This window comes from Lagopus muta, chromosome 3 (genome assembly GCF_023343835.1).
Source record: "Lagopus muta isolate bLagMut1 chromosome 3, bLagMut1 primary, whole genome shotgun sequence".
Lineage (NCBI taxonomy): Eukaryota > Metazoa > Chordata > Aves > Galliformes > Phasianidae > Lagopus > Lagopus muta.
In genome coordinates, this window is record NC_064435.1 from 94,232,973 (window position 1) to 94,259,580 (window position 26,608).

At 39.7% G+C, this 26,608-nt stretch overlaps 1 protein-coding gene across 3 annotated transcripts in view; it reads left to right on the forward strand.

The window, feature by feature from the left end:
* The first annotated feature begins 385 nt into the window (after positions 1 to 385).
* CUL1 (cullin 1) overlaps positions 386 to 26,608 on the forward strand; it is a 48,217-nt gene continuing 21,994 nt past the window's right edge. The window contains exons 1-7 of one of the 3 annotated variants that reach the window (XM_048939181.1): positions 386 to 1,920; positions 12,818 to 13,113; positions 21,535 to 21,709; positions 22,736 to 22,903; positions 23,978 to 24,028; positions 25,026 to 25,116; positions 26,154 to 26,317. In XM_048939181.1, the coding sequence (XP_048795138.1) occupies positions 12,974 to 13,113; positions 21,535 to 21,709; positions 22,736 to 22,903; positions 23,978 to 24,028; positions 25,026 to 25,116; positions 26,154 to 26,317 (789 nt within the window). In that variant the 5' untranslated portion in view covers positions 386 to 1,920; positions 12,818 to 12,973. Of the gene's footprint in view, positions 1,921 to 2,429; positions 2,454 to 12,817; positions 13,114 to 21,534; positions 21,710 to 22,735; positions 22,904 to 23,977; positions 24,029 to 25,025; positions 25,117 to 26,153; positions 26,318 to 26,608 lie in introns of those variants that run through there. The other 2 variants (XM_048939178.1, XM_048939180.1) reach the window with 2 other exon arrangements.

Sequence of the window (26,608 nt, forward strand, 5' to 3'; positions counted from 1 at the left end):
AGACTATTTTGTTTGCTCTCACCCGTCGTCATCTTTACTGTACCGTGCAGAGCTGGCCACAGCGATGCAACACAGGGGATGACTAACACTGACTCTGCTCTAGTGCAGTCCATACTGGCAAACTGGAAACTTAGTCATGCCTAAGAATGATACTTGCAAAGTATGCCTGCATTGGACAAAATAAAGCACTGTGATGCCATCTGACTGATGCGTCCCTGCTCTATATACTACACCAGTTTCTCAGACTGTGCTTCTCAAGTTCAACCAGAGCTGTTTCATTAGAAGAGCTATATCAGTGGTTTTGCTTGTGTCCGCTTCAGCAGGCTGTGCTGAAGGCATTATTAGAGGGAAATATATTTGCAGGCACTTAAGTGACTAAGGGCTTTGAGTTTAAGCTTTAAGAAGGCTGGTTTTTGAAAATCATGTAAAGCTGATGGAGCCAGCTGAACATTTTGGAGAGCAAAGAAATCTTTTGTTTCTCTTTGTTGCTTTCCCATTTCTCTCCTCGTAAGAAACATTACATTTTCTGGGCAGAATTCTTCATATAAAGAACAAAACTTTTTTATGATTGTGGAAATTGCTTTAAGTATCTTCAGGTATAAATCAGACCAGCATTTGACTTCATTTTGGCAGGGAAAGTCTGCATAGTTTGGGAGGATACGGTGCAGAGAGCCTTGACTAAGCAAAATACAGAGGATCCATTAATCCCCCTCTCCTCCTTTGCAGCACAGTTCCTTGAGTATTTATTCCTGAGGACAGCAGAATTGTAAGGCAGGAGAGAGTCCAAAACATTACTTTTCCAAAACCTTAATTGTAATTACCTAGCTTAATTTTGGTCTGATTTTGCATAATCCATTCCATGCTGTTAAAAATTAACTGCCCCTCTTGCAATCCACATGACAATGATGCGAAAGCCAGCAGTTGGTATTTTATCATCTTGCATTAAAGCTACATAATTTGTTCATAGACCACAAACACAATTATTTAGTTCATGATCCATTTTTCTATCAGTCAGGCCTTCAAAAGCAAGTCTCCCAGCTTGCTTGCAAACCAAATGATTAAACTTTTCTTCTGAAGAATTTCTATCCTATTCTCTTCCCAATGCTGTTATCTGAGAGGTTTTTTTTTTGTAATTCACAATTACATTAAGATTTCTAATTATGTTTAGGCCATTATGACAATCTCTGTCATTTCTCAACTCAGCGTTTACTTGAAGCTAACAACTCTTGCTGCCATTCGGAGGAGAGCCATGTAGTTTAGTAACGCCAGGCGGGGATCTTCTTTAGCACTCACTGGAACTTTGAGACTGGACGACTTGGGACAAGCTAAGAATCCGTACCTAATAATTACAAAAGCATCCGCGATTTCATCGTGGACGGACATAATTCTCAGCGTTTTAGATCGGAAGCGAGCACGCCCGACGTCTCTGGAACCGGGGTAACGCTGGGGGTCCGGCACGGTGACCCCCGGGCAGCAGAACACGAGGCCCAGCGCCGGCGGCCGCCGCACCACCTCCGCCACTTCCGGCGGCGCGCACCTGCCCTTGTCATTTCCGCCGGGGCAGCCGGCGCAGGGAAGCTGGCGGATCCGAGCGCAGCCGAAGGGCAAACCCCTCCCCGCCGCGGCTGCCGGTGATTTTTAGTTCCGGCCGCGAGGCTCGCGCTACGCCGATCTCTTCCGGTGGCTCAGGCGGGGAGAGGTTCTGCCGCGCCGTCTTTGCCGGCCTCTCGCCCGCCTTCAGGGCCGACCCACGGCTCGGGTCTCCTCCGCGCCGCGGGCCGGGCCGCGCTGGGCCGCGCTGGGGGGCGGCGCCTTTGCGCTCTCTGAGCCGTGCCGAGGGGAGGCGGCGGCGGATCTGGGCTCGGCGGAGGCGGAAGGGGCGGGCGGACGCGGCCTGACTCTGCGGGACGTGCGGTGCTGGTGAGTGCGGGAGGCCGCGGTGCCGTGTCGCAGCTGAGCCGGGTCAGGCGGGGAGGCCCGGCTGGGCCGAGGCGACGAGGGCTTAACGGAGCGCGGCTCGGCCCTGAGGAGCGCGGCGAGGAGCGGGAGCGGCTGAGCCTGGCCGACCCGCCCGCCTTTCTTCTCCCGGGCGTACGCCGCGTTCCGGAGGCGGCGGGAGCCGTTGTGCGACGGGTTCGGACCTCCGGCATCGAACCTCCGGCCTCGAACCTCCGGGCTCTCGCCGCGCGCTAGAATTACATCGCCCCGCTGGGCCGCGGGGGCCCCCGCTGCCGGCAGCCCTGCCCTCGCAGGTCCGCCTGTTGTGCCCTCTCCCGTCCCGAGGCCGACCCGGCCTCCCTCCCTCCCGCCGCCCAGCCCTTCCCTTCCCGGCACGTGGCCTGGACCCGGTCGTTGCTCCAGCTTTACGTCTCTCTCAGATCCTGGCCCTTCTTCTCGGAGCCCCGCACCTCCCCTGCCCTCCCGTCGGCCCAAGGACTGCACGCCCAGGCCATGTTCGTCCTAGGCCTCTTCTATTATATCCTGAGGCTCCTGGAGCTTTTCCAGTAGCCTGTCTCATCGCCAGTGTTAGTTTGTTGCCTGTCTTCGCTTCTCCTTTGCCTGCTCCGTGTGGCTTTCACCCTGTTGTCACCATCGCAAAGCTCTAGTGGCTCTCAGGTTTGAATGGGACCTACGTGGTTGTAGCTAAATTTCTGTGTGTCTCCCAACACCTTACCATCGTCTCTTAAAGTATTTATTTTTGTTTTTCTCATCTTCCCCAGCTTTCTCTCTATCAAAAAGTGTGCTCAGGCTTTCCCTTGCAGCTCCCTTCTGCCGTGTTCCCAGGGAGAGGTTCCCCCTCAGATAACCTCTTACCTGCTTGTTTGTGCATTGCCTCCATTCAGAGGTGGCTAGTCCTGTATCTTTTTTTGTCATTGCAGCTAATCACCTTGTTTGTCTTCTGGTAACTTCGTCTGCTGCTGAAAGCTGTGTCCTTACTGGGATTCTTTCTCAATCCTTCTTGTTTTTTTTTGTTTGTTTGTTGTTTTTGTTTCTTGCTCTTCTGATTTTACTTTCTTGTCTTAAAAATCTTCTTTGTTATCTCACCTCTTTTCCCTTGACATATTCCTTTCCTCTGTAGGCTCACCTGCTGTCTCCTGCTGTGTTCAAGTTCTCCAGCTGTGCCTTTGACAAGAAAGGAATGTGAGCTTAGTTTATCTTTAAGCATTAGGAGATTACAGATTATTTACTTGTTTCGCCTTATTTTGTTTTCATTTGTTTGTTACTGACTTCCTTAATAACCTTTTGTCAATAAATGCTTTCATATATGATCAATTTAATATATGCTTAACCCGATGCTAGTCTAGGAAAAGAAATTCCAGCTCAGACCATCCTCTTAGTCCTGCCAAAAGGTTTTAGTGGGGAGCAGGAATACCTAGTGGCTGTGTGACTTAAATTACGCTGAACACTCATAATACTATATTGTTGTAATACTTCAAGTTGGTACTTAGAAGATACAGAGTGTGTTTAGGATGCATTAGCTTTGAGGAAGTAGTAAGAAACTTCTTTGGTGCATGGTGTTTACTCCAGATATGCAGATTGCAGAGCTGCTGCAGTTCTGTCATTTGATGGTTAGGAGTGTGTTGCGCTGGCACTTGGTGTCTGCTGGTGACTGCTGTAGTCTTTTCCCTCTGCTTTGTGGCTTCTCTTGTTTCTCAGGAGTTGCTGCCAAATCTCTTGCGTCTGTCTTACTTTGGTTCTTAAGGTTATGAGATATAACTGATCTTACTGTGATGTATTTGAGTATGATTTAAACACTAAATACTGCTGTCCTGTGGCAGTGTGGGGAATACATTGAATCTGGAGAGTAATTTCTGCACTGAAATTCAGAATCCGAGTTTGGTGTCTAATTTTGACAACTCGATCTTTCTCAACTTTCTCAACTGAGCGACAACTCCTCAGTGCAACTGAACAGGGCTTCTGAGCTGACGAACCCCTGTGGAGGAAACCTTTTCATTTGTCTGTTCTATACTGAGAATAGTTTACAGTTTGGGCACCTGAATTAGGCATACACGTTTCACTGCTGGACTGACAAAATGATTGTGCTGGCTTAACTAAATTACCCTCCTTTCACTACAGTCCTTTTTCCACTGCGTGAGAAAATTTCATTGCATTTCTATAAAACACTGAAATTAATTTAAGCTATGTTGATGCATACCCTCATTCGGATACTGATCTGAGGTGGCTTTTTTGAATTTGACTTATTCTCCATCGTGGTGTAATGTAGGGTATTCTAGCTGTACTGTTAGGGAGATAATAGCGGGTACTTTGAAAAAGTTATCTCAGGAATTCTGCTTAAAAAAGTGTTTCCTTACAGTTTGTACATTAAGATCTGTGAGTAGTGTTAACTTCCTCAAGCAGTGTGTGGTTCTGCGTAGTTACACGTATTTCAGTAAGCCCAATTTGATGATGAGCCGCATACCGGGAGCCAGTCGTTATGTAGTTGGTTATACCTGAAGTTTCTCTGGCATTCAAACTTAATATTTTTTACAGATTTTCCTAGTGGGTGAAGTCTTTTCAAAGATGTCTCACTTACACTTGTTTTAACGTCACAAATGTGCGTTACTGCTGTGAAGATTTGGAACTGTCAGTATAGGATAGATGAGTGCTGATGCACGTTGAGCTATATTGTGCTTTTTAACCAGCATTTTCCAATTTGCTGAGGGCAGGAGTGGGTTAGGTAGGGTAGCTGGGTGGTGGTTCTGCCTTTGTACTCACTGTGCAGCCTTAACTTGGTGTGTGTGAGGAAGCAAGCAAGTTACACCCTGTATAGGGTGTAAACTTAAATCTTTATTATTAGTGCTGACACCATTGAGTCGCCCTTACTCGTTGAAGTGGGATTTTCCTTAAGGAAAAGACAAACGTAAGAAAATTCAGTGCTTGGAAAGCTACAGAGAATCATTGAGCTTGTTTTTTTTTTTTTTCTGTTTTTTGTATGTATATATATTTTAAAGTAAGTATTTGTTGTGAGAAATGGAGGTTTTTCAATGGAGGAACTACCACAGATTGGCTACTGATTGCTTTACAGCACAGTTGGGACCTCTTACAGACTGAATTAAGTAATGAAGTAGCAAAGTCGTCCAGCTCTGATACGCAATTATGTAGTGCTGTAACTTAGAACCTTACTGTAGTGTAACTGAGGCATTGGAACGTAGTTAGATTTCAGAACTTTTTGCGTTGTGAGTAATTAGCTGTATGAGGTTCACCCTGCTTTTCTCTGTAATTTAAGCTTAATTCCATATGTAAGTTTTTCATTTCATCCAGTGTCACAGCATTGTAGACTTTGGAATTTTGTCTAAAAATAAAAAATCTGGAAAGTTTGTCTAAGGTTTGGAGGACTTAACTGGGGAGGACAGAGGTGGAGGGGCGAAGAAGGATTATAGAAAACCGTTTTTGTTGGGTGCTTTTCTTTCTGTCTTGCTTTTCGTGATAGTAATACCATGAGCAAGTGTTACGGGGAGTCAAGGGAGAAACTTCATATACAATTTAAGATGCTTATTGAAAATTTGCAATTTCTTAAGAAAGCAGACTGTTCTTTTACTATCTAGGCTTTCAGAGATAACAGAATTTTGATAATAAGCATGGGTGTGCCATCACTAGTAGGAGAAGTGAAATGCAAAGACAAACATGCTTAAGTAAATTGATTAAAATGGATTTTGTTAGGTGCAGGCTTAGCTTTAAGACCTAATGGTGTGGGATAATAAGGGCTTAGGTGTGGCTGTTAGAGATGTACATCAGTTTCAACTTCTACTTCGCTTAAGATGTTAAGATGTTTCACTTTTGTACCAGTCTTGCCACTTGCAGCCATTGGAGATTAAAAGTGATTAAAAACTAGCTGAAATGTAGCTGAAATGATACGAATCTCTTTTTGTGCAGTATAAATTCCTTGCTGTAAGATTGTGCTTTCATAGTTTAGACATCTTAGTTGGTCCAGAAAAAATCACGCGTGAATCCTGATTTAGACTTCAATGAGGCTGCTCTCTTACGGAAGTACCAAGATGGAAGATGCTGTGAAATTAGTATGCTGCTGGGAGGAGATTCTAGTCAGGGCTGACTGACACTTGTAAACATCAGTACTGTTTAGAGATAGGAATCACCAGTCTCCAAGAGCAGTGTAGAAAGTTTCAGTGGAAACGTTATTACAAGTGAAAATTGCTTTTTATGTTTAGCAGGTCAGTATGAATTTGTATGTGTTGGTGCACTGAATGGTGCTGTGATGCAAAGTGATTTGTGCTGACGCTTAGAGAATTGAATGTTCAAACACAGCCAGCAGGAGCAGGGAGGAGATTGTCTTCCTGTGTGCAGCTCTGGTGAGGCCATATCTTGTGTTCTGGGTTCATTCTTGGGCCCCTCACTACAAGAAAGACATTGAGGCCCTGGAGTATGCTCAGAGAAGGGCAGCAAAGCTGGTGAAGGGTCTGGAACATAAGCCTTATGAGGGAGGAGCTGAAGGAACTGGGATTGTCTAGTCTGGAGAAAAAGAGGCTCGGGGGAGATCTTAGTTGTAGAGAGCGCTACCTGAAAGGAGGTTGTAGTGAAATGAGCATCTTTTCCCAGGTAACTGGCAGCACTACAACATGTAATGACTTGAAGTTGTGCCAGGGGAGGTTCTGGTTGGATATTAGGAAAAACATCATCTCTAAAGATGGTCAGGCCTTGGAATGGGCTACCCAGGGAAGAGGTTGAGTAACTGTCCCCGGAGCTCTTCAGGACACGTGCATGTCCTGAAGTACTAAGGAACGTGGTACTAAGGAACACAGTTTATTGGGCAGCATTGCTGGTAGGTGGACAGTTGGACTAGATGATCTTAGAGGTCTTTTCCAGCCTTATGATTCTGTGATACTGTGACTGAAGTGAACTGTAAAACAAGACCAAAATTTTCTTGGTGTAGACCTGTAGGATCAGTGTTCTAACCCACTAAATTGGTAAGTGGGTAAACTGGTAAGGGCTTTTAGAAATTTTTTTCTCTGTAAGAATTGATCTTTCAGGATAAGTAGGGTCCCTAAGCCATTAGGGAAAATTTTAGGCAAATTTTGGTTTCCAGAGCCTTCTGTGTTCATTCTTGCTAAATCAAATGCAGTATGATTCCCTGCTTTTACTACTGCTGAACTTGCTTTTTAAGAAAAGCAAGGTTCATTGTTCTGCCTTCTGCTTGGCCTATCATGTATCTGCCGTTGTGCTTTCACAACTGGCTCTCCCTCGTTTTCATCAGCTCCACCTTTCTTGCTAATTCAGTAAATGCACCTTGGTCAGTGTTGTTCACCCAGCCATGAGTTGTTTTTGTTTTAAATTCAGGTTGTATCCATTTGTATTTTAAGTCACAGAGCAGGAGTGCAGATAAACTGTTTCTGAGGGTCATCTTTTTTGTCAAAGGCTTCTCACTTCTCTTCAGCGTGCTCATATCTTGACTTGATTCTCTGCACTCAGTATTTTCTTCATGTCAGCTGCCTTCATTTTTCCATGGGCAAGAGCTGAAAAGAAACTATAAGACTTATCACTGCACACTCAGTTTAAAACAAATGAAAAAACAATGATAAGTCACAGAATCACAGAATTGTAGGGGTTGGAAGGGACCTCCAGAGATCATCGAGTCCAACCCCCCTGCCAAAGCAGGTTCCCTATAGCAGGTCACACAGGTCGGCATCCAGGCAGGTCTTGAACATCTCCAGAGAAGGAGACTCCACCACCTCCCTGGGCAGCCTGTTCCAGTGCTCCGTCACCCTCACTGTAAAGAAGTTCTTGCGCATGTTTGTGCGGAACTTCCTATGCTCCAGTTTCTGGCCATTTCCCCTTGTCCTGTCTCCACTCACCACTGAAAAGAGTCCGGCCTCGCCATTCTGCCCCCCACACCTTAGATATTTATAGACCTGGATCAGGTCCTCTCTCAGTCTCCTTTTCTCAAGGCTGAACAGACCCAGTTCACTCAGCCTTTCTTCATAGGAGAGATGCTCCAGGCCCTTCACCATCTTTGTGCCCCTCCGCTGGACTCTTTCCAAGAGATCCCTGTCTTTTTTGTACTGGGGAGCCCAGAACTGGACCCTGTGTCTTGTTTGCAACGCAAAAAGATGTGAGATTTCAAATTAGAGAAAGCATTCACTTCAGAAATATACTTGTGTTAGGGGTGTGGTCTCTTATTTACAAAGTTGATGTCAATACAGTAAGACTACTATGAAACTTTTCTTAGTAGATCATTAGTGTTTACAAAAGTTTACTTCAGCTTCCAGTGGAGAAGACTGTGTAGATGTACCAGGAAAATTTACCTTGTCTAGACTTAGCCTTTGTTTATGAGGCAGCACTTGTTCATTTTGCACTAGCTGTTGCATTGCTGTACTGAGATTCTTGTCATTAGCTGCAGGAACTGTTTGCTCTAGCAAGATATGGGTAAAGCTGAAAACAAGAAGCCGTGGAACAGTGTTGAGAATCGGTAAAAGAATAAGCAGAGAGAGGTAAAAAAGCAGCACACTGAAACTTTATGCTCTCAGGTACTGTCATCTTTTGGAAAAATCCTTGAAATTAGGCGTGCAAGTTAAAACCATGTCAGTTAAAAAAAAAGGCTTTTAGTGAGCACAGTTATGCATAACTTAAGAACATGTGAAAACTGCAATTTCCTTCCTTGTTTTGCTTAAGTGTTTAAATTCATCTGTATTTTTATATCTTTCTATCTGTGAGGAATAACTTTTGTTTTTCCAGTTGGCAGCTTAGTCATTAATTAGTGCATGAATGAAGGTAGAAGGGTGTTCTGGTAGAGCTGCAGGTACTGCCCATCGGAGTGGTACCTCGCCGAAAGAAGGCAGGAGTCAGCTCAAGTTTTAGAGCTCGTTAAGGTAAACTAGGAACTGTTCAAACTGTACACCACTGAGCATAGCTGGGTATTGAAAGTACTGTCAAATTAAGCATCTTCGCTTGCGCTCTTTCTTTTTTTTTAATGAGATGGGCCGAATTTAACTCCTGAAAAAAAGATGAACTGAAGATTTCCACACTATGTGTAGCTCATTAGTGTGTAATAATAATACAGAAAAACTGAACATTGTAACTTGCATAATTTGTTTATTAAATATCTTTGCTTGAGTTGAAAAGGGAAAAGGAATATTTCTCTTCTGGTTTGATATAATTTGTTGCGATTTTTGAATAACTTTTTTTTATAAAACAGTAGTTGTGGATTCATTCTGATGGAATGTGGTGGAAATAAATGCCTACTATAGGCAGATTCTCTAGGTTTTGATTAGTTACATGTTTGTGCTGTGTGAAGTGTACGCTTGCTTGTTTGCTTCTAGTCTTGCTGTAAGGACGAGGTCATTTTACATGAGTAAACTGGCTATACAGTTTAGTGACCTAGAACACTTCTGGACAGAAATCTCAGTGCTATAAAATGTTGTGTAATGGACCGTGGCTCAACTAAGCTATGTTCAGTTGGAGTTTTGAATTCATAATGATAACCTCACTTAAACTTAGGTGGTAATAATTAATTTGGAGGCATGTGATTATAGAAAGTGTCTTAGAAATCATAAATGACTAGTGCAAGTGATTACAGGGGCAAAATAGAATTCTTTCTTCTGCCTCTTTCCACCCCTTCAGAAATAAATGTGCTAGAGTGGAGGCTGTATCCTTTAGGATTTGTGAGATTTGAGAACTTGAACAAAAAACCTTAACAACAACAAAAAAACCCACAGAAGTAAAGACACGGAAGTAAAAAGTGAAAGAGAATTTTTAAGTTGTCCTCCATCCTGCCCAAGCTAATACTTGTAGCTCTGTAATGTTGTAAATTGCATCTTGTGGATTAGCTGGCAGTGGAAGAAGGTGTGTTGTTCTTGGCTCTCTTCATTTACGTGCCTTTCCTAAAGATGTTTCTGCATGACTTGAGAAATCTTAGACTGTTTTATATCTATAGAGCTGCCTGTAATTGGTAAGTGGGGATATGCGAAGAGTAAATAGACTTACTAGGTTATGAGACTCTGGGAGCCAAATGCTGATAGCCTCTTTAAGAGTTGCTGATTGCCGAGTACAAGAGATCTGTTGAAATTCTTGATCAGTCTTGCTGAAATACAGGAGAGTGGGAGGAAATAAGATCAAGAACAATAACAACAATAGAAAAAAATCTCCCACATCCATCCCAACAAAAACAAGGCTCCCTGGGATCTTGATCAGTTGGGAAAAGCCTGCAAGTTTTTAGTGGGTCAAGAAACGAGCAGCTTCAAATTCCATCTGTAATTATTTATACAGATACAGAAGTAAACTGTCTTAAAAACTATAGTCTGGAAATAAGTGGTTATGAGAGAACAGTGCATGGGCTGTATAGCTGTGAAGGCAGAAGTTGTATTGGGACGTCAAAATAAAGTAGTAGTTCTACTATATGACTGGAGACACTGTAAATCAGGCAGATTTCGGTGTGCTTGTCATATGATTCCTGAAAATTTACTCTCTATAGAACCTATCCAACGTGCATGTTATTTTCCTCGTAAGGGATAGCTAAAAGAAATACAGCTTGTTATTAAAAGGTCAGTAGAACTCAAGCGACTGTTTTCAAGTGAGATCTGATGCCTTGCATGTGAGCTGTGTTCCACCCTGGGTAATGGAAAGGGAGTAGCACATCTCTCTGTTCTGAAGTTTTGGGAGAAGTATAAGAACTGCTCTGAAAGCAGTGCCTCCTGTTTTATTATGTTGGCCCACAACATCTAGCAGCTTATTTTGCTGTATGGCAGTAGAGGATGAAACTTCCTGACAATGTTCCATTGTATTTTGGCAGCAGCGGGGCAGTGTGACAGAATGGCATCCTTGAGAGGGTTGTTGTAATGGTTTTAGCACCTTCTCTTAGCTAATTAAGGGATTAGTCTTCTGTTGTGAACTTTTATGCATTGACCAAGTATTTTGTAGGAGTTGGGACAAATGTTTATGTATTTGTTTATTTTTCTTCACATATGTAGTATTTATTTTTACTAAACTACGTCATATTCGAGGCTGTTTACTTCTTACAGATAAGTAGGAGTAATGGTCAGTCACTTTTTATGGGTGCTGACAGAGTAATATATAGGTTCATGACTGTCATTTTTTGCTTACGTGGAGAGTTGAAGTAGTACCAGAATTTAAAAGTTGATTATCTTGGATTCTAGAGATGAAATTAGTTAGCTTGCTTCCTCTTACAGCGCAATAGGATTGTAGGACTACTAGGACTTAGTGCAAGCTTGTGGGTGTGTAAATGCCCTTCAAACTGTGCCTCAAGAAGACCGAATAGCCGCTCTTGTACCTTTGAACTTGCTGGCTTTCATTGCAAAGCTGTGAAATTCCTTCATCTTTACTTCTGTAGCACCCTTGTTTAGGACATTAAATATGAATAAGATATGATTTGTTTTACGCTTCAGCATGGTGCATTGTTCCATTGTGTCTTTGTTATTAGTTTGAAATAATTGTAGAAACGCAAAGCAGAGTGTTATATGCCCTTTATAGGTTATATATTGCTTTTGTTCCTGTTTTTTCTCCCCCTAATCTTCCCAGTAATCGTTGCTCATGTAAAAGAAAAATTAGCTTTAGAAACAGATTGAAATGAGACAGTACTTGTTGCACAGATTGATGTAATGGAAATACTTCTAAATGTTGTCTTTTTTTACTTTGAAATGAGGTTTGAATGCTTAGAGATGATGGATAGTAAAGGCCTATGAGGTTTGTTAACTTCTGTGTTACTGTGGAAAGGCTGATTCTTTGATTGAAAAACCTAAATGTTGTCATCCCTTCCCAGCCCTCCCCCACCTGTAATTTGCAAGGGGTCGTGCAGGGAGGGTATAAGGTAATATCGACCCTTGAAAACTGTGAAATCTCAAGTGGAGTGTGCATACTCTAGAAGTGGCTGTGACAAAGAACAGACGTCAAATTTTAGATGCTGGAAGAACATCTTCACATTGCGCTGCGAAGAGATGAAAACAAATAGTAAGGTTTATCAGGCCTCAGTGTGCCTTGTCTTTGAAGTTACGAAACACTGCACATGATCCTGGCAGGTGCCAGCTCCATTATCGTAAGGCACTATTTCTTTCCCTTTATCGTAGTAATGTTTCACAGCAGATAGTCTGTAATGTCAGTTGATCCTTATTTATTACAAGTTGGTTACTTGTTAATTTTTTTTTACCACGTTAACTGCTTTGACACCTAGGGGAATCTCCTAATTCTGCATTGCTAATTCTAATTGCTGCAGAGGAGGACTTCTATAAAAGCAAATCTTTATTTTATGCACTCAATTAGTTTTCTTTGTATGTTCTCTTGCTCATACAAGCACGTCAGGAAAGTGATGTTCATTTACTTAACATAGAAATTCATATAGGCATGCATTTGCCAGATAAAAGTTCTTCCTAAAATACCTTGGATTTTAAGATTACCTGTGATAGAACCTCAAATCTGGAAAGGTTTAGTGATAAAAGAAGAAAAATAACGATACTTAATATCTTCTGGTTGTCTTAGATAACCACCGTGATGTTTGTTAAAGCCATGAGTTATAACTAAACATTGAGCTGAGTGAAGCACTAGGGTTTCCTTGTTGTATAGAAAGGAAACACTTGTTAGTAGGATACTATCTGCTACTTGGAACAGTTGCTTCTATTGTCTTAGTAGCATTAGGTTTTTATGTCAGCAGCAGCGATAGAGCTATGTTCAGACTTTGGGCAGATCTGGACACTAATAGTCATATTTTATAGCACACTGATAAACTGCAGAATTGTTTCTTCTACTTCAGATCTCGTAATGGATTTCTTATCTGTGTGAATTATACCATTGATTTTCTCCTTTCCTCTAGCAGAATGTTTTATAATATAAACGTTTTTCTTTTTTTCTCATGCAGATTATCTTCGTGGGAAACATCGCTGTTTGCATATAAAGAATCTCTTGCTGAGTTACTGCAACTGAGTGTAGAATGTTACTTTACTTGTGATTCTGATGGAGGAGGAATAACCAGATCTCAGGCTGCTGCACTGGAAGACCTTACAGGAAATAAAAAATGTCATCTAATAGGAGTCAGAACCCACACGGACTTAAACAAATTGGTCTTGACCAGATATGGGACGACCTAAGAGCTGGAATTCAACAGGTTTACACCAGACAAAGCATGGCAAAATCCAGATATATGGAACTCTACACGTATCCTACTGTCTAAGTCAATTAATACTTTCATTGTTAGTATAAGATAGGGTTTTTTTTATATATTTAAACTCAAAATTGCTTTGTATTTGACTTAGTCACTTCTAGGAATATATTTTTATTTTGAAAATTAGCCTGTTCTGTTTAATTTGTCTGGCAAATAATCCGAAACAATCTGTTGTCTGAAAAACTGTAATGTTGTATACGTCTGAGTTTCAGATCTGATTATGATCATCTTTGACAGAACAGATATTTAAAGTGATTCTATTAATAAGTCTAATTTTGAGTCAATGATACAGTGAAAGAAACAGAAAAAAATTTCTCCCTTTTTATGTTAGTTTTTGTCATTATGCTATGGATCTTATTTGCAGTCATGTCCAGTTACCTTGAAAATTTCTCCTTCCTTAACCTCAGAATAGTACTTTATTCTGAGTTGGTTTTATAACGTTCCAGCTACTTTGGGGATGTGCAATGGATTTATCTTGAATTTCTAGCTTGACTCTAAGAACTGTTGAAATTTTCCATCATCTCTTATGCTGGGAACTGTTGCTATCTGTGTTTACTAAGCTACTATTTGGAAGATTTCGAGCAACTTGTTTCTGTCAGGTAATGTGTAAAGGCCTTTAATCACTAATTTTAAGGAGAATTGTGCCTCTCTTTGTTTTACAGCTTCAGTGTTTGACTTCCAAACTTTGTTTGGAAACTGAGTAATCCTACTTTTTTGCCCTGTTGAGGAAGACATATATAAATGGATTCGATGAGGAACCACAGTAAGATAAAACTTCTCACCAGACCTGTTTTGCATCTGTTGGTCAGTGTTTGCTTTACAAACCTATAATATAGCAGAGTAAGTGCTCCTTAAAGAGATTATAGTACAGCCAAGCATGTAGACAACTACGATTAAAGAAACAATAATTGAGTAGATTTCCTCTCTTGCTTCAAGCAACTCTGATATTTTTCTTACTTTTTGAGGTATTTTGTATAGATTATTATTCTGATACATAAAACCATGTTCAAAGCTTTTTTGGTACATATTTGGAATTGCACATCAAGTTTTAGTCACTGTTAATTTATTCAAAAACACAAGCTTTGAGGCTATAAGGTAATTGGATCTGTGATTCTGTGAGCTTTGTAAGAAGACAGAAGTTGGTTTTCTGTACATGTGATTACATGATCAGAATGGTTACGGAGTCCTATCTGTACCTGCCAACACTGTGCTCCTAAGGAGGAAAAAAACCTTGAACACTGAGCGTCCAGATTACTTCTTTAGTAGAGATGAGAAGATGGAATATCATTTGGTTTAGGATCAGCACTTTTCTAAGACTTGAGGTGACGGATTCCTTGTGGTGCTAGTAGTGGTATTGTTCTTGACCAAGGGAAAGAAATCTACAAAGTCTGAAAAGCTTCATACATAATGCAACGTTGGAACGCCTCCTATTTTATTGTATTGGTCTGCAGGATCAGTGGCATGTGTTAGTATGGCAGTAGAGGCTGAAACTTCCTGACAGTATTCCATTGTATTTTGTTGCTCTGTGGCAAATGGCAGTTGGAGGGGCAGTCTGACAGAAGGCATCTGATTGGAAACTGTGTATGAAGTAAAGGTGTCATAGAATTCTTCCACATAGAAAAACTGGCATCCACTGACATTCGTGGACTCTTGCTGAACAGCAGTGCAGTCTATGCAGTGGATGTTGGTATGGTGAGTTGGTGGCTGGTACGTTTCAGCAGTGCTGACGGGGAATTTTTAGGAGCCTGCCATGCAGACTGTTGTTCATAGCTGGTGAAAGTGCATCGTTAATGGTGATGATTATGTTGAAAAGTAGTGTTTTGTAGCTGAGAATGTGCTCTATCAAGTAGTGTTATTATGCTCTTGTAGTTTCCATGGAAGCAAATGAGCATTACTTTCGAGGTGACCTACATACTTAGTATTCTGTTATTCTTACAACATTTGCCTTTTTCTTCTCTACCTGATATTCCCAAATGTTCGTGGGATGAAAAAGAGGTATGTTGCACATTAACTTCTCATTTCCTTCTTGCTGCTGCTTCAAGAGAAGCAGCAGGAAAGGCTGGGCCTGAAAAGTTTAAAGTAAGTTTTGTTTCTTTCATAAGTGAATTTGTTTAGTGTGTAATTCTGGTGGTTGACTTCTATTTGTGGATTAATTTAGTAATATGGTACTTCAGAATATTTGGCACTGATTAGGCTGAGTGTTGAAACAGCTGTGGTGATAAGAATGGAGTTTGCATTCTGTATCAACTGCATACGTCCAAAATGGTGCTTTAAAGGTTTCTGCCCTTTTGAATGCCGTGTATGAAACATTTGCTCAGCAGCTCCAGTAGATTGATAGACTTATTTTCAGGAGACTCTGACTATGAAAAAACTTGGATTGGAAAGCAAAGCAGATTTGTTTCAGCTGCAGCTGTACTGTCTGAAGATCAACCCTATTCTTTTTTTAAAAGTGTTGGATCATGCAGCACCAACTTTAGAAATTTTGTGGACAGTGTGGTCGTTTCTTCATCCTTCTTTTTTTATCTGCCTATGCTTTCCCACTGTGTTGTGTTTTCTTCTATTTACTTGTTTTATTTTTATTTATTTATTTGGACAAGATATTGCTTCTGAAATAACGTGTGTGATCTCTTTAATTCACAACAGGAGGGTAACCATTCATGTAAGCACAGCTGCCCTTACTTCTGTCTGGCCAGAACTGAAATGAGGTGTGCAAGTTTTGTAGTGGTTTTTTTTTTTTTTTTTTTTTATTCCCCAAATGAATCTTAGAAGGAGTTGAGTAGCTCAGACTGTTAGGATGCACGTCCAATTTCTTGTCTATTCTCTATATTTAAAGAGTCTCCTGTGTGAAACACTGGATTCAATCTCTGAGTATGGGTCAGAGCTTGTATTCAAGATGGTATTTTTCTCTTTTTTTTTTCTTGTGGAAATAATACAGGGATTATTCCAAAGGTTTTCTCGATTTGAGAATGCTGGAGAGATGAACCAAGAAATCTTGTTTCTGAATGGTAGTTCGGAAGATCCTTATCCCTAATCTTACTAATCTAGATTAATTTATGCTTCTGATTTCAAGGTGATTTTTTTTTTTTTTGTCAGATCAGACCATTACCAAATGTTTCTTAGTACTGTACATATTCATGTGGTTCTCTTTTGCTGTGCCGGAGCACCTCAGCAGTCCTATCTGTTCACCATTGCTTACAAACTTCTGATGAACTGTACTATAATTACATTCTTGTGCATGTTCTTTATTTCCTGTTGAGAATGTACAGTTTCCATTTAGAAAGAAAATTCTTTTAAAATGCTGCTTGCTCTCAAAGATGACTGTTTTCCCCCTGGCCCTCCGCAGTTGAAATGAAGTACGTTATTTGGGTGCTTTTCTGTCTCTTACCCAGATAATTAGACTGTTCCTGGTACCACAGAGCCCAGTAACTCCTGCAGCAATAATGTCTGAAGCTGTGTTATAAGTAAGAGTAGAATTACGTGGCAAGCATCAACTTCATCCAGGAAAGGTAAATAGTACCTTAATAGGTAAATAGGTAAATAGAAGATTAACTATATAGCATGTAGCATGGGTTATTGATTATCCATTGCATTAAATGTAAGTAATTGTAAGTAAGTATATAAGATGTAAGTAAGCATATCAAAAAAGGTTATTGTGATGTGTCTTTTGAAGTAGTTATTTCATCTCAGATGTTAGCAAAAAGAAAAACCTTAAATGATGGTATAGTGTATTAACATTTTAAATATGCCAGATAACTTAGGGTAATCTCCCCGTTCATAAAATAGAATACTAAATACATTCAACGTGTTCTTACCTGTGGATAGTCAGTACCAGTTCAACATTCTGCCCAAGCAGCATCAAGTTATTCCCTTGGCAGCTATTTGCCAAGGTCTCTGTACGAATCTTTGTCCTAGGTCTTTCACTAGCAATCCTGTCTTTAGTAAGGTTTTTAATAAGCAGAAGTACTGATCACATGGACCTGATATTACTAGGCAGTACAGCATGGGTTTTTTCCTCTGAGCAGGCTGTTAGTCTTTCTGCATAGAAAAAGATACCAGCTTGTTAGGACATGCAGTTCTTAAACCTCAGGAAGTGTTCCTTTTGAGATGCCTTCATTCAAAGCCATTCTTTCATTTCGGTGTTAAATTGTTTGAGGTTACTCTGGATATATCAAAGCAACCTCAGCTGTCTACTACTGATCCTATTTAAATCCAATGCAACGTTTGTTAGCATTTCTACCGGTTAATGCTTATGTGGAATGTGAAGATAGAAGTAATGGTATGTATGTATGCTTTTTGAAGGATCTACTACTACTTGTGCAGAAGTGCAGATATAACCGCATGGTCTTAGGTATTCTTGTGAAAACTGCTGCTTTGGATTGAAAGAAGTGCAGAGTATATTTATACTAGTGTGATCAGTTCCTTTAATTTTCTTCTCTGTGCTGATTGCTTCCTATTCTACTTGCTTCTATAGTAACCAAGAATATTCTGTAGAAAACAGACTTCTGCCAATTCAAGAACTTTAAGCCTAAAAACAGCCTCAGTTATGTTGGTTCTTGCGTGTTCAAATAAAGACTGTAGACTTTATATACGTATTTATGTTTGCAAATGCCTTTTTTTCCCTTGCATTTCAGTATTTCTCTGCAGTTCTCTTGAGCTTATACCATGTGGAGTGAAACAAAATGTTACCTGCTAGTCTTCAAATAGTTTTTGCTGGAAGTTTCTCAGATCTCAGACATACATTAACGTATCAGAGTTGTGCCTGAATTCCCATAGTATTCATTTTTATATATCATTCATTTATGCCTGAATTCTCATAGTAAATGCATGACTGATTCTGTAGCAGGTCCTGTCATTCTCTGCCTCAGTCCTTCCTTGACTAAAGTGGGAATGGCTTAACAAAGCAGTAGTACGTCGTACAAAGACTGAAATGTAGGATTCTTTTTCTTCCTCCTTTTGCTTTGCTTAAGCTCTGTAGGGTATCTGCAAATTTCTGTTACTGAACTTAACACACGTAGAAGAGACTTGCTGATACCTCCCTGAAAAGAATTAACTCTTCTGGTTTTCTGTTTATTTTTGTGAGTTTTTTCTTTGGTTATTTTGTGGTACTTTGTTTTGTTTTTCCATTGCAACTCCTCAGAAGGTTGAAATTCAACTTGAAAGCACTTATTTTGAAAAGTGATGTGATCTTGACAACCTCATGATTTCAGGAAGTTGCACAGAATTTGATTAATGTGGTTAATAAGCAGTTTAAGTCATGTGGATGTGTCTACTTCTCTCGGAAACTTTAGGTACGCATGAGGTTGTGGTATAAAATTGGGTGCATCTGTGTTGAAATCAGTCTTTCTGAAGAAAATACGTGAAATAATTCTCTTTTTCAATAATAACTTGTATGCTTCCATTAGAGGTGGTTTTACGCTTATAGAAAACAATATTTTGTCAAAATTTTCAATTACTTCCTATATATACGTTATTCTTGCATAGCTTTGGAATAATTCACCAAAATGCAAATTTTTGACAAGCGTAGCCAAATCTGAAACTGTTCTACCCTGACTTACCCTTGAAATGACAGAGTACTCAGCGTGTAGCCAGCTGCTGCTGTTGGTTATAATCGAAATAACAAATTTATGCCTAAAACTGATTTTTATGTGAAAGGGATTAGAAGCGGCGGTGGAAACCGATTAGGAAGTTGTTTGGCTTTGTTGTTGTTGCGTACCTCCTCCTTTTCAAAAGCCTTAACGTAACTCTGCTCTGCTGTATAGCTTTGTACTATACTATTTCTACTTTCTCTTCAGTTCCTTTTTTATTTTTCTGTTCCCCAAGCAGACATTGCAGCTATGCTGATTTTTCACAGCAATATGGAAAAGCTGTTGGGACCCAGCTGCCCCACTTAGGGGAATCCATTTAAAAGAAAATAGGAGTTCTGTGTTTACTTACATTTAAGGACTCTACTTAAAATTAGGGAGTTCTCTGTACCATCTACACAAAATCCAAGTGTTTTCCTGTTGTATTACAGAACTGATGCTTGTCTCCTGTAATTTTTCTTTGCACCTGCTTCTTCAGGAAGAAACTCCTGCATGGAGTATTTTAGCATTTTTCTGAGGCAGAAGTTAGTTTAGAGGTGGCATGGCACTCTCAAGCTTCTGTTTTGGTGGTGTATTTGCAGTGCTGCTGAGCGTGTTTCACTTTCCATGCTGACGAAAGTTCAGAACTGCTCAGCAAATGATGTGGGAAGAGGAAGATGGCCAATGTAACGGCAGTCACTTGGCCAGCCCAAACCGATGGTGGTGTGTGTGAGCTCCTGTACTACTGAAAAACCAGGTGGCAAAGATGAGGTGAAGCACTCAGGTGCGTTGTTATGTCAGGATGTTTTCCTTCGATGCAAACGATGATGTGCAGCGCCATGGATTCGTTATGGAACAGTGCTGTGGGGAACACTTCTTCTGACCTGTTCTTTTTAAAGTAAAGATTCCCAAAAGCAGTGTATGTTGTACTGAAAGTGGTAAAACTAGTTTTCGTATCTGGATGCTTCTTGTGTCACATTTTAAAGAGCTTTAAGGAAAAATAAAGCTATGAAAGATTTTTCATCATAATTCACACAGTGGTGTATAAATTTTTAAGCTTCGTTTTGATCTCCCACCTCAAATTCTAATTTAGATAAGTAGATCTAATCTCCTTTTGCCATAAGAATGAGGTGGAAGTTAGAGATCAGTCTGTTCATCCTGTAGGTGGTTTGCTTGTTTGCTAGTGTAAGCTTGAAGATAGCAGCCAGAAGCCTGAGGAGTGCGATTTCACTGTAGTGCAGGCCATTGGTAAATTAACTTCTCTCCTTGTTATAGTGTGAGAATCACTATGTGAAAATATCCACAGAAGTATTTCCTAGCAGGTACTTTGCTGCAAGCAGAACTTAGAATCATAGAATCCTTAAGGTTGGAAGGACCAGTGAGATCATCTGGTCCAACCACCAGGCAGTATTTACCAAACCTGTAAGAATTACCCACTGTCATTTTATTCTTAGGCTTGCTCAAAGCCACTCGGTTTAGGAGAGCTAGGGGAAGGAGGATGGAAGATTCCAGCTGAGTGCTTATGAATCAAAGCCCTAAATTCCTTGTGCCGCTGTGAAGGGTCTTCCCATATGCAATTCAGAGCATGCTACGTATTTTGAAGTTAAGCAGTGAGATAAGCCCTGCTTTTCTTCTTTGTGAGAAGAGTGAGTTTTATATCCAGAGAAAAAATTGTGCTGTATAACATTACTCTCTTCAGTGGGGAATTCTGAAACAGGAGTGTAGATGGTGAAAGTAGTGGCAGTGCCAGGGAAGTTGAACAAACAAGTAGCTAGGAGCTGAAATGAATCACTTGTTTAGAAGGTTTAGCAGACTGCTCCTTTCAAGTTTATCAAAAAAGACTACAAGCCTCTTTCCCTGGAATGCAGAGTGCACTTGTAAGTGGGAAACTCAGTTTAAAATTCTCTTTTCTATTTTTTTTTTTTTATAGAAATTGCAAAGAAGTGGATGGTTTCTGAGATTTTTCTGCTTAAGTTTTACTGTTTAAAAATTAGAAGCAAGTCTGCTGCTTACAATGACTGTGATGCATCTTATATTGTAGGTTTCTCATTTCTGTGTTTTTAATTGTGCAGATGTCTTTCGTTTTCCTGTCCTGGTCTTTCAGAAGGGAAAGATACAAGTCAAAGCTCAGCAATACTATAATACTATACTGTACTATAGTACTGTACTAATTTCCTAATGTGTGGCATACCGCAGGCAAAGCCTGTCTAGTGGTTAAAGCTTGGCTTGCTAGTTAGAATGGAAGTGAAAACCGTATTAGACCTTGCAGATTACTTACTGCAGTGTTATTCTAACAAGGGGGGTCACAGAGACAGCTGCCCTCAGACTCGCAACAGAAGTGTAACTGCTTAGCACCTTAGTTCTTGTTGGCTAATAATTTATTGAGTGAATCATCAGAGTAACTTCTTGTAGCATCCAAGTTCATATCCAGTTGAATTTCAGTGTTAGTCTCCTTTTTTGTGGAATGCAGCTTCTTCCACTTCGCTTACTTGCATGAAGTGTTTCAAACAATGTGATTTCCACTTACTACTTTGGGATAACGTCGACAAACTGTACAGCTTTGTTTTCCTGGTGGTCTTGTTAAGTGGAGCATTATGTAAATTCAGGGTTTGTTTCAGTATTTGCTGTAAACTCTGCAGTGTTCTGCGCATTCTGCTACAGGTAATTCTGCTTAAAATTATTTTTCCTAGCTTTGTTTTTATTTTCCATTGGTTAGCGTGTCTTGTAATGTATTATGGTTAGGTCATTTATGACCATATGAAAACAGCTTCTTGAAATTAACATGTTATTGGTTTTTCTTTTTAATTCTTAATAGCTTATGCTCACACAGATATTCCTTAACTTCCTTGTTAGTCATGTTTATAACTACTGTACTAGTGTACACCAGTCCAATCAAGCACGAGGAGCTGGAGTACCTCCTTCTAAATCAAAAAAAGGTCAAACACCTGGAGGTGCTCAGTTTGTGGGTTTGGAATTGTACAAACGACTAAAAGAATTCCTGAAGAACTACTTGACGAATCTCCTTAAGGTAAGATATGGAGTGGTATTTGTAGGAAGTTGGGCCGAGTTGAGGAGAAAACTCATACCTGCAGAATTAGAACTGTACGCGGTCATCGCGAGTAAATTGAATTAACTTAAACTTGTTTTATCTCAGTTATTCTGTTTACCATTAGAAGGTATTGTAGGATCTACCTTGGAGTGAGCTTTTGTTCCCTAATCCTGCAAAGGAGCTGTGTATGTGGGTTGTTAAAGCAGAAGCAAACACCCACTGGAGCTGTCCTGTAACAAGTATAGCCAGACTTCCTGATCACTTAACTAGCTGTTAGTAATCCTGAGGGGATGGCTGCCTGTAATGTTGAAATTGTCTGATGTTAGACACTAACTTGCTAACTACTAATAAGGCTGCTTTTACAAAGCAGAGAGCAATTTCTAATTATTTTTGAGAAGGTGTTCAATATTAAGGTTTTAGCTTCTAGGATTTTTATTTTGAGCAACAATAAAAGAATGCTTGGAGTCTCCTGTAAGTATGCAGCTGTGTAAACTAATTACAAGACAGAAAGTCGGCTCCCAGTTCTATCCTGGATGCATTCCTATTTTACTGCCATGATCATTCAAACTGTTTTCATTTATTACCTGACAAATTTCTGTAGGAGACCTTATACGTGTATGCTCATTTGTTTCAGCCACCCAAGTAGTAGCATAGGAGTGGGTGAAGAGGTTATTTTTCTGAATATTTTGTCCTGGTACATTTTACGGATCACACTCATCAGTCTAGCTGTCTGTTTCCAGATCTGTCTTGTAGGAAGTAGAGTCTCCTGGAGTTTTGTCTATGCTTTTCTTTTGTGGGTGGTTTTCTGTGTGCTTTTTTTATTTATCTATTTTTTTCTTTGGTTAGGAAGTGCCTTTTTTTTTTTTGTTCTTTATTATTGCAAGAATAAATTCATTATCCCTTGTTGTTCCTTATAAATTATTGCTTAGTGTAGATATATTGTACACCTGTACATGTCTCTTTTGCACTTTACCTACAGTACTGGCGAACTTACTGTTTTTTTAGGATGGTGAGGATTTGATGGATGAAAGTGTGCTGAAATTCTACACTCAACAGTGGGAAGATTATAGGTTTTCAAGCAAAGTACTCAATGGGATATGTGCCTACCTCAATCGACACTGGGTTCGTCGTGAGTGCGATGAAGGTCGTAAAGGAATATATGAAATTTATTCGGTAGGTCACTTTCTGAAGCGAGTGATTTGCTCGTTCTGTCTGCTGGCATTTGTTGTATTGGTATTACCATTGCTCCTGGAAGTTCAGTGTTTGTAGGAAGTTCACAGAAGTTTTAAAGTGGGCATCATTGGCCAGTTTGACGAAAGAAGTTTGACTCCTTCCAGTGTCCTCTTAGGACACCCTTCCCTTCCCCCCACCAACTCAGTATATATGCAGATATTCCACCCCCTTTGTACCCACTGAGACTACCAATATTAGATTGTCACAAGCTGACTTGAACACTTGCTGTATGTGCTGTTATCTGTGTGTGTGTCTGTGGACTCATTTTTCCACTTGGAGTTCAGTCAAGTGCTTCAAATAGAGAACAAGGAACAAACTGCAGTTCTTTTCTGTTTGCTTCAGAACACACTTCAGATCTCTAGCATCCAAGCTGCTAAGACACAAGCCCAGTGTTGACTGCAGTAACAGGCTGGAAAATTGATTTGATATTGATAATTTTTTTTTCCCCATATGTAAAGTAATTAAAAAAAGAAAGAAAAAAAAAAAAAGGGAAAGAACATAATTATCAAAGGTGTGGAACCCCTTGTGAGAGTAAATGGTAAGGATTGTCCTTGCTGATGATGTGCTAGGAAAGAGATGTTATTTTACTGCTTCACTAAAGTAACTTTGTGTTGGACAGAATATCAGTTTTTATCCTTATTTAACTTCCTGTCAATTGTTCTCCCTTTCACTAGCCCCGTGCTAAGGGATTGTGCCAGCCTGAATATCCTCAATAGAAAAAGCTGTCTATTGTCAAAGTTGCAAAGTTTATTATTTTTCAGAGCTGGTGGGAGATCACTCTCAGTCAGAAAAAAGAACCCCATAGGAGGAATTAGTAACAAAATAAATGGTGATTTTGTGGTAAATCTGTTTTATTGAATGAGAAATATGTGCACCACAACTTAATCATGAAACTTTGAGGTGTTTTGCATACTGTGTCAGCTTCCCTTAAAAAGTTATTGTGTGTACGTGTGTATGCATGTGTGTATAAGTACTTTTTTATTCCATTTTTCATCTCCCTTCCCTTACTTTCAGCTTGCCTTGGTGACCTGGAGAGACTGCTTATTCAGGCCGTTAAATAAGCAGGTATACGTAGATTATAAAATTGTAGCATTATTTTAGAGGATTGATTTTGTAACTGTTCCAGGGAGAATTTGGGGTGCAAAAAAAGGCCTAGAAAATAAAACAGATCTTTTTGCTCCTTTTTTGTGATATTAAAAATATAATTATTTTGATGGAATTGAAAAAACAAGTCTTAAATGAAGCAGGATGTCAAGTTGCATGCTTTTTGTGTCATATGTAAGATTAGCAGATATATTCTTTGTGTGGATGAGAGCTAGGCAGGTAATTTTCCTTTTGTATTGTTATTTTTTAACTAATATAAACTTCTAAAGCATTTATGAAGCCTGAAATTTCAGTACTTAAATATTTCCAGGGCAGGCAGATAGGTGTACATACTGACAGTGTTGTATTAAAATTGGAGAAAGTCAAGATTCAGTGAGAAGAACAGATAAGTGACAGGCCTGGATTTTTTCTCTTTTTGTAAACCTTTTAATTTATACCGATACCTGGAAAACTCGCATCAACCAAATATTTTGAATTAGTTTATCAGATCAATATAAAGCAACAAGTTACATCACAATGAAATATTGTATTTATTTGTTTTTCACTCTTATTTACCAATACTTCATGCTTAAAAGACAGTATTTTATTCAGTAGAAAGTAGATTTCAGTTGAAGAAAAGTAGTTGCACCACTTCACTCATCAGCATGGTCAGTAGCTTTCTTTGCATAAAGGTATAGGTGTTGAAATTCTGCTCTTGCAATGTTTTCTTTTTTTTCAGGTATAAAACACTCAGAAGTTTCGTTTAGGTACTTAAAGCTTTTTTAAGGATGAAAAAAACGAAATAAAGGGAACAAACACAAAAATCTTAAGCATATTCATACTCTTTTGTGACTCATGACTAATTGTAGTATAGTCTTAATTTGTCTTGAATATAGGGATACATTCCTGATTAAATCTTGCTCATGACCTATCAGACTTTTCTCTGTTCTTGACTTGGTTTTATTCTCTGTTCCCCAAGGTAACGAATGCTGTATTGAAATTGATTGAAAAGGAAAGAAATGGTGAAACTATCAATACAAGGCTGATCAGTGGAGTCGTACAATCTTATGGTAAGTGAGATTCCTTTAAAGTTTTATTATTTTCTTTTTTAAAAAGTTAGAATAATAATCTTATCAGAACTCAGAAGTAGGCTGCCATTTCCTTGGATGTCCAGTATAGATACTTTTGATATAACTATGTTTATTTTACTATAAGTTTCTTTTTATCTATGTAGAGATGCTATACACACAATTACAGTTAATAATAAAATATTTGTCAAGATTGAAAAGAGAATTGATAGATGAGCACTGATTGCTTACTGATCAGTTTTGTAGGAGAAGAAACTAGAAAGGTACAAACATGATAGCTGATGAAATGGAGTGTTCATTTTTTTCCATCTGCATAAAGTTGAGAGCTTTGCCATGCAGATTAATTATCAGTTTAATTGCTAAAAATATATGTGCTTATAACCTGTAAGCCTAAGAGGGGAAATATGGAAGGGTAGTTTTAACCAGATTTTGGGAATGTGAAGTTTGTCATTTCCTGTAATCTGTTGTATCAGGAAGTACAGTTTCTATGGGTAACGATTTACACTGCTTACTTTTTAAGTACAAAATAAATGCCAACTTAAAAAAAAAAAAAAAAAAAAAAGTGGTGCTGATTTTGTAACAGTTGATTACCTTCATTTAAGCTGGGGGGGGCTGACCTGTTTACTTCATGGAATCGTAGAATGGTTTGGGTTGGAAGGAACGTTTAATATCACCTGGTTCCAACCCCCTGCTACAGGCAGGGACACCTGACTGGACCAGGTTGCCCAAAGCCCCGTCCAGCCTGGCCTTGAATGCTTCCAGGGAGGGGGGCACCCACATCATCTCTGGGCGACCTGTTGCAGTGTCTCACCACCCACACAGTAAAGAATTTCTTCCTAATATCTAGTCTAAATCTGCCCTCTTTCAGTTTAAAGTCATTTCCCCTTTTTCTGTTGCTACATGCCCTGGTAAAAAATCTGTCCCCAGCTTTCCTGTAAACCCCCTTCAGGTACTGGAAGGTATTTGCAAGAGACTACTTCGTAAAAGATAGGCTTATCATTGTTTGCTCATTTTTGTAGTGGAACTGGGGCTGAATGAAGATGACGCATTTGCGAAAGGGCCTACACTAACTGTCTATAAAGAGTCCTTTGAATCTCAGTTTCTTGCTGACACAGAGAGATTTTATACACGAGAAAGTACTGAATTCTTACAACAGAACCCAGTCACAGAGTACATGAAGAAGGTAGGTTATTTTCTGCATAGAGGTAAAGTAATAAAAATTCTTGACTTTTATTATCGGTTTCTTAAAATGACAGTTATTCTACAGAAGCAAAACCAATCAGCTCTTGTTCCATGAGGTGGTTTGCATCTGTGTTTTCCTTTTAACCTGTTCTGAAGTTTGTCTCCTGAGTGAGTTTCAGCGAGCACAATGAATGTTTGAAAATTTCTTAGTGGGCAAACCAGAAGAGGGTGTTAGAGACAAATTTTTGTTAAGATTCAGAATTTGATACCAGACTAACCATTTGCTTTACAC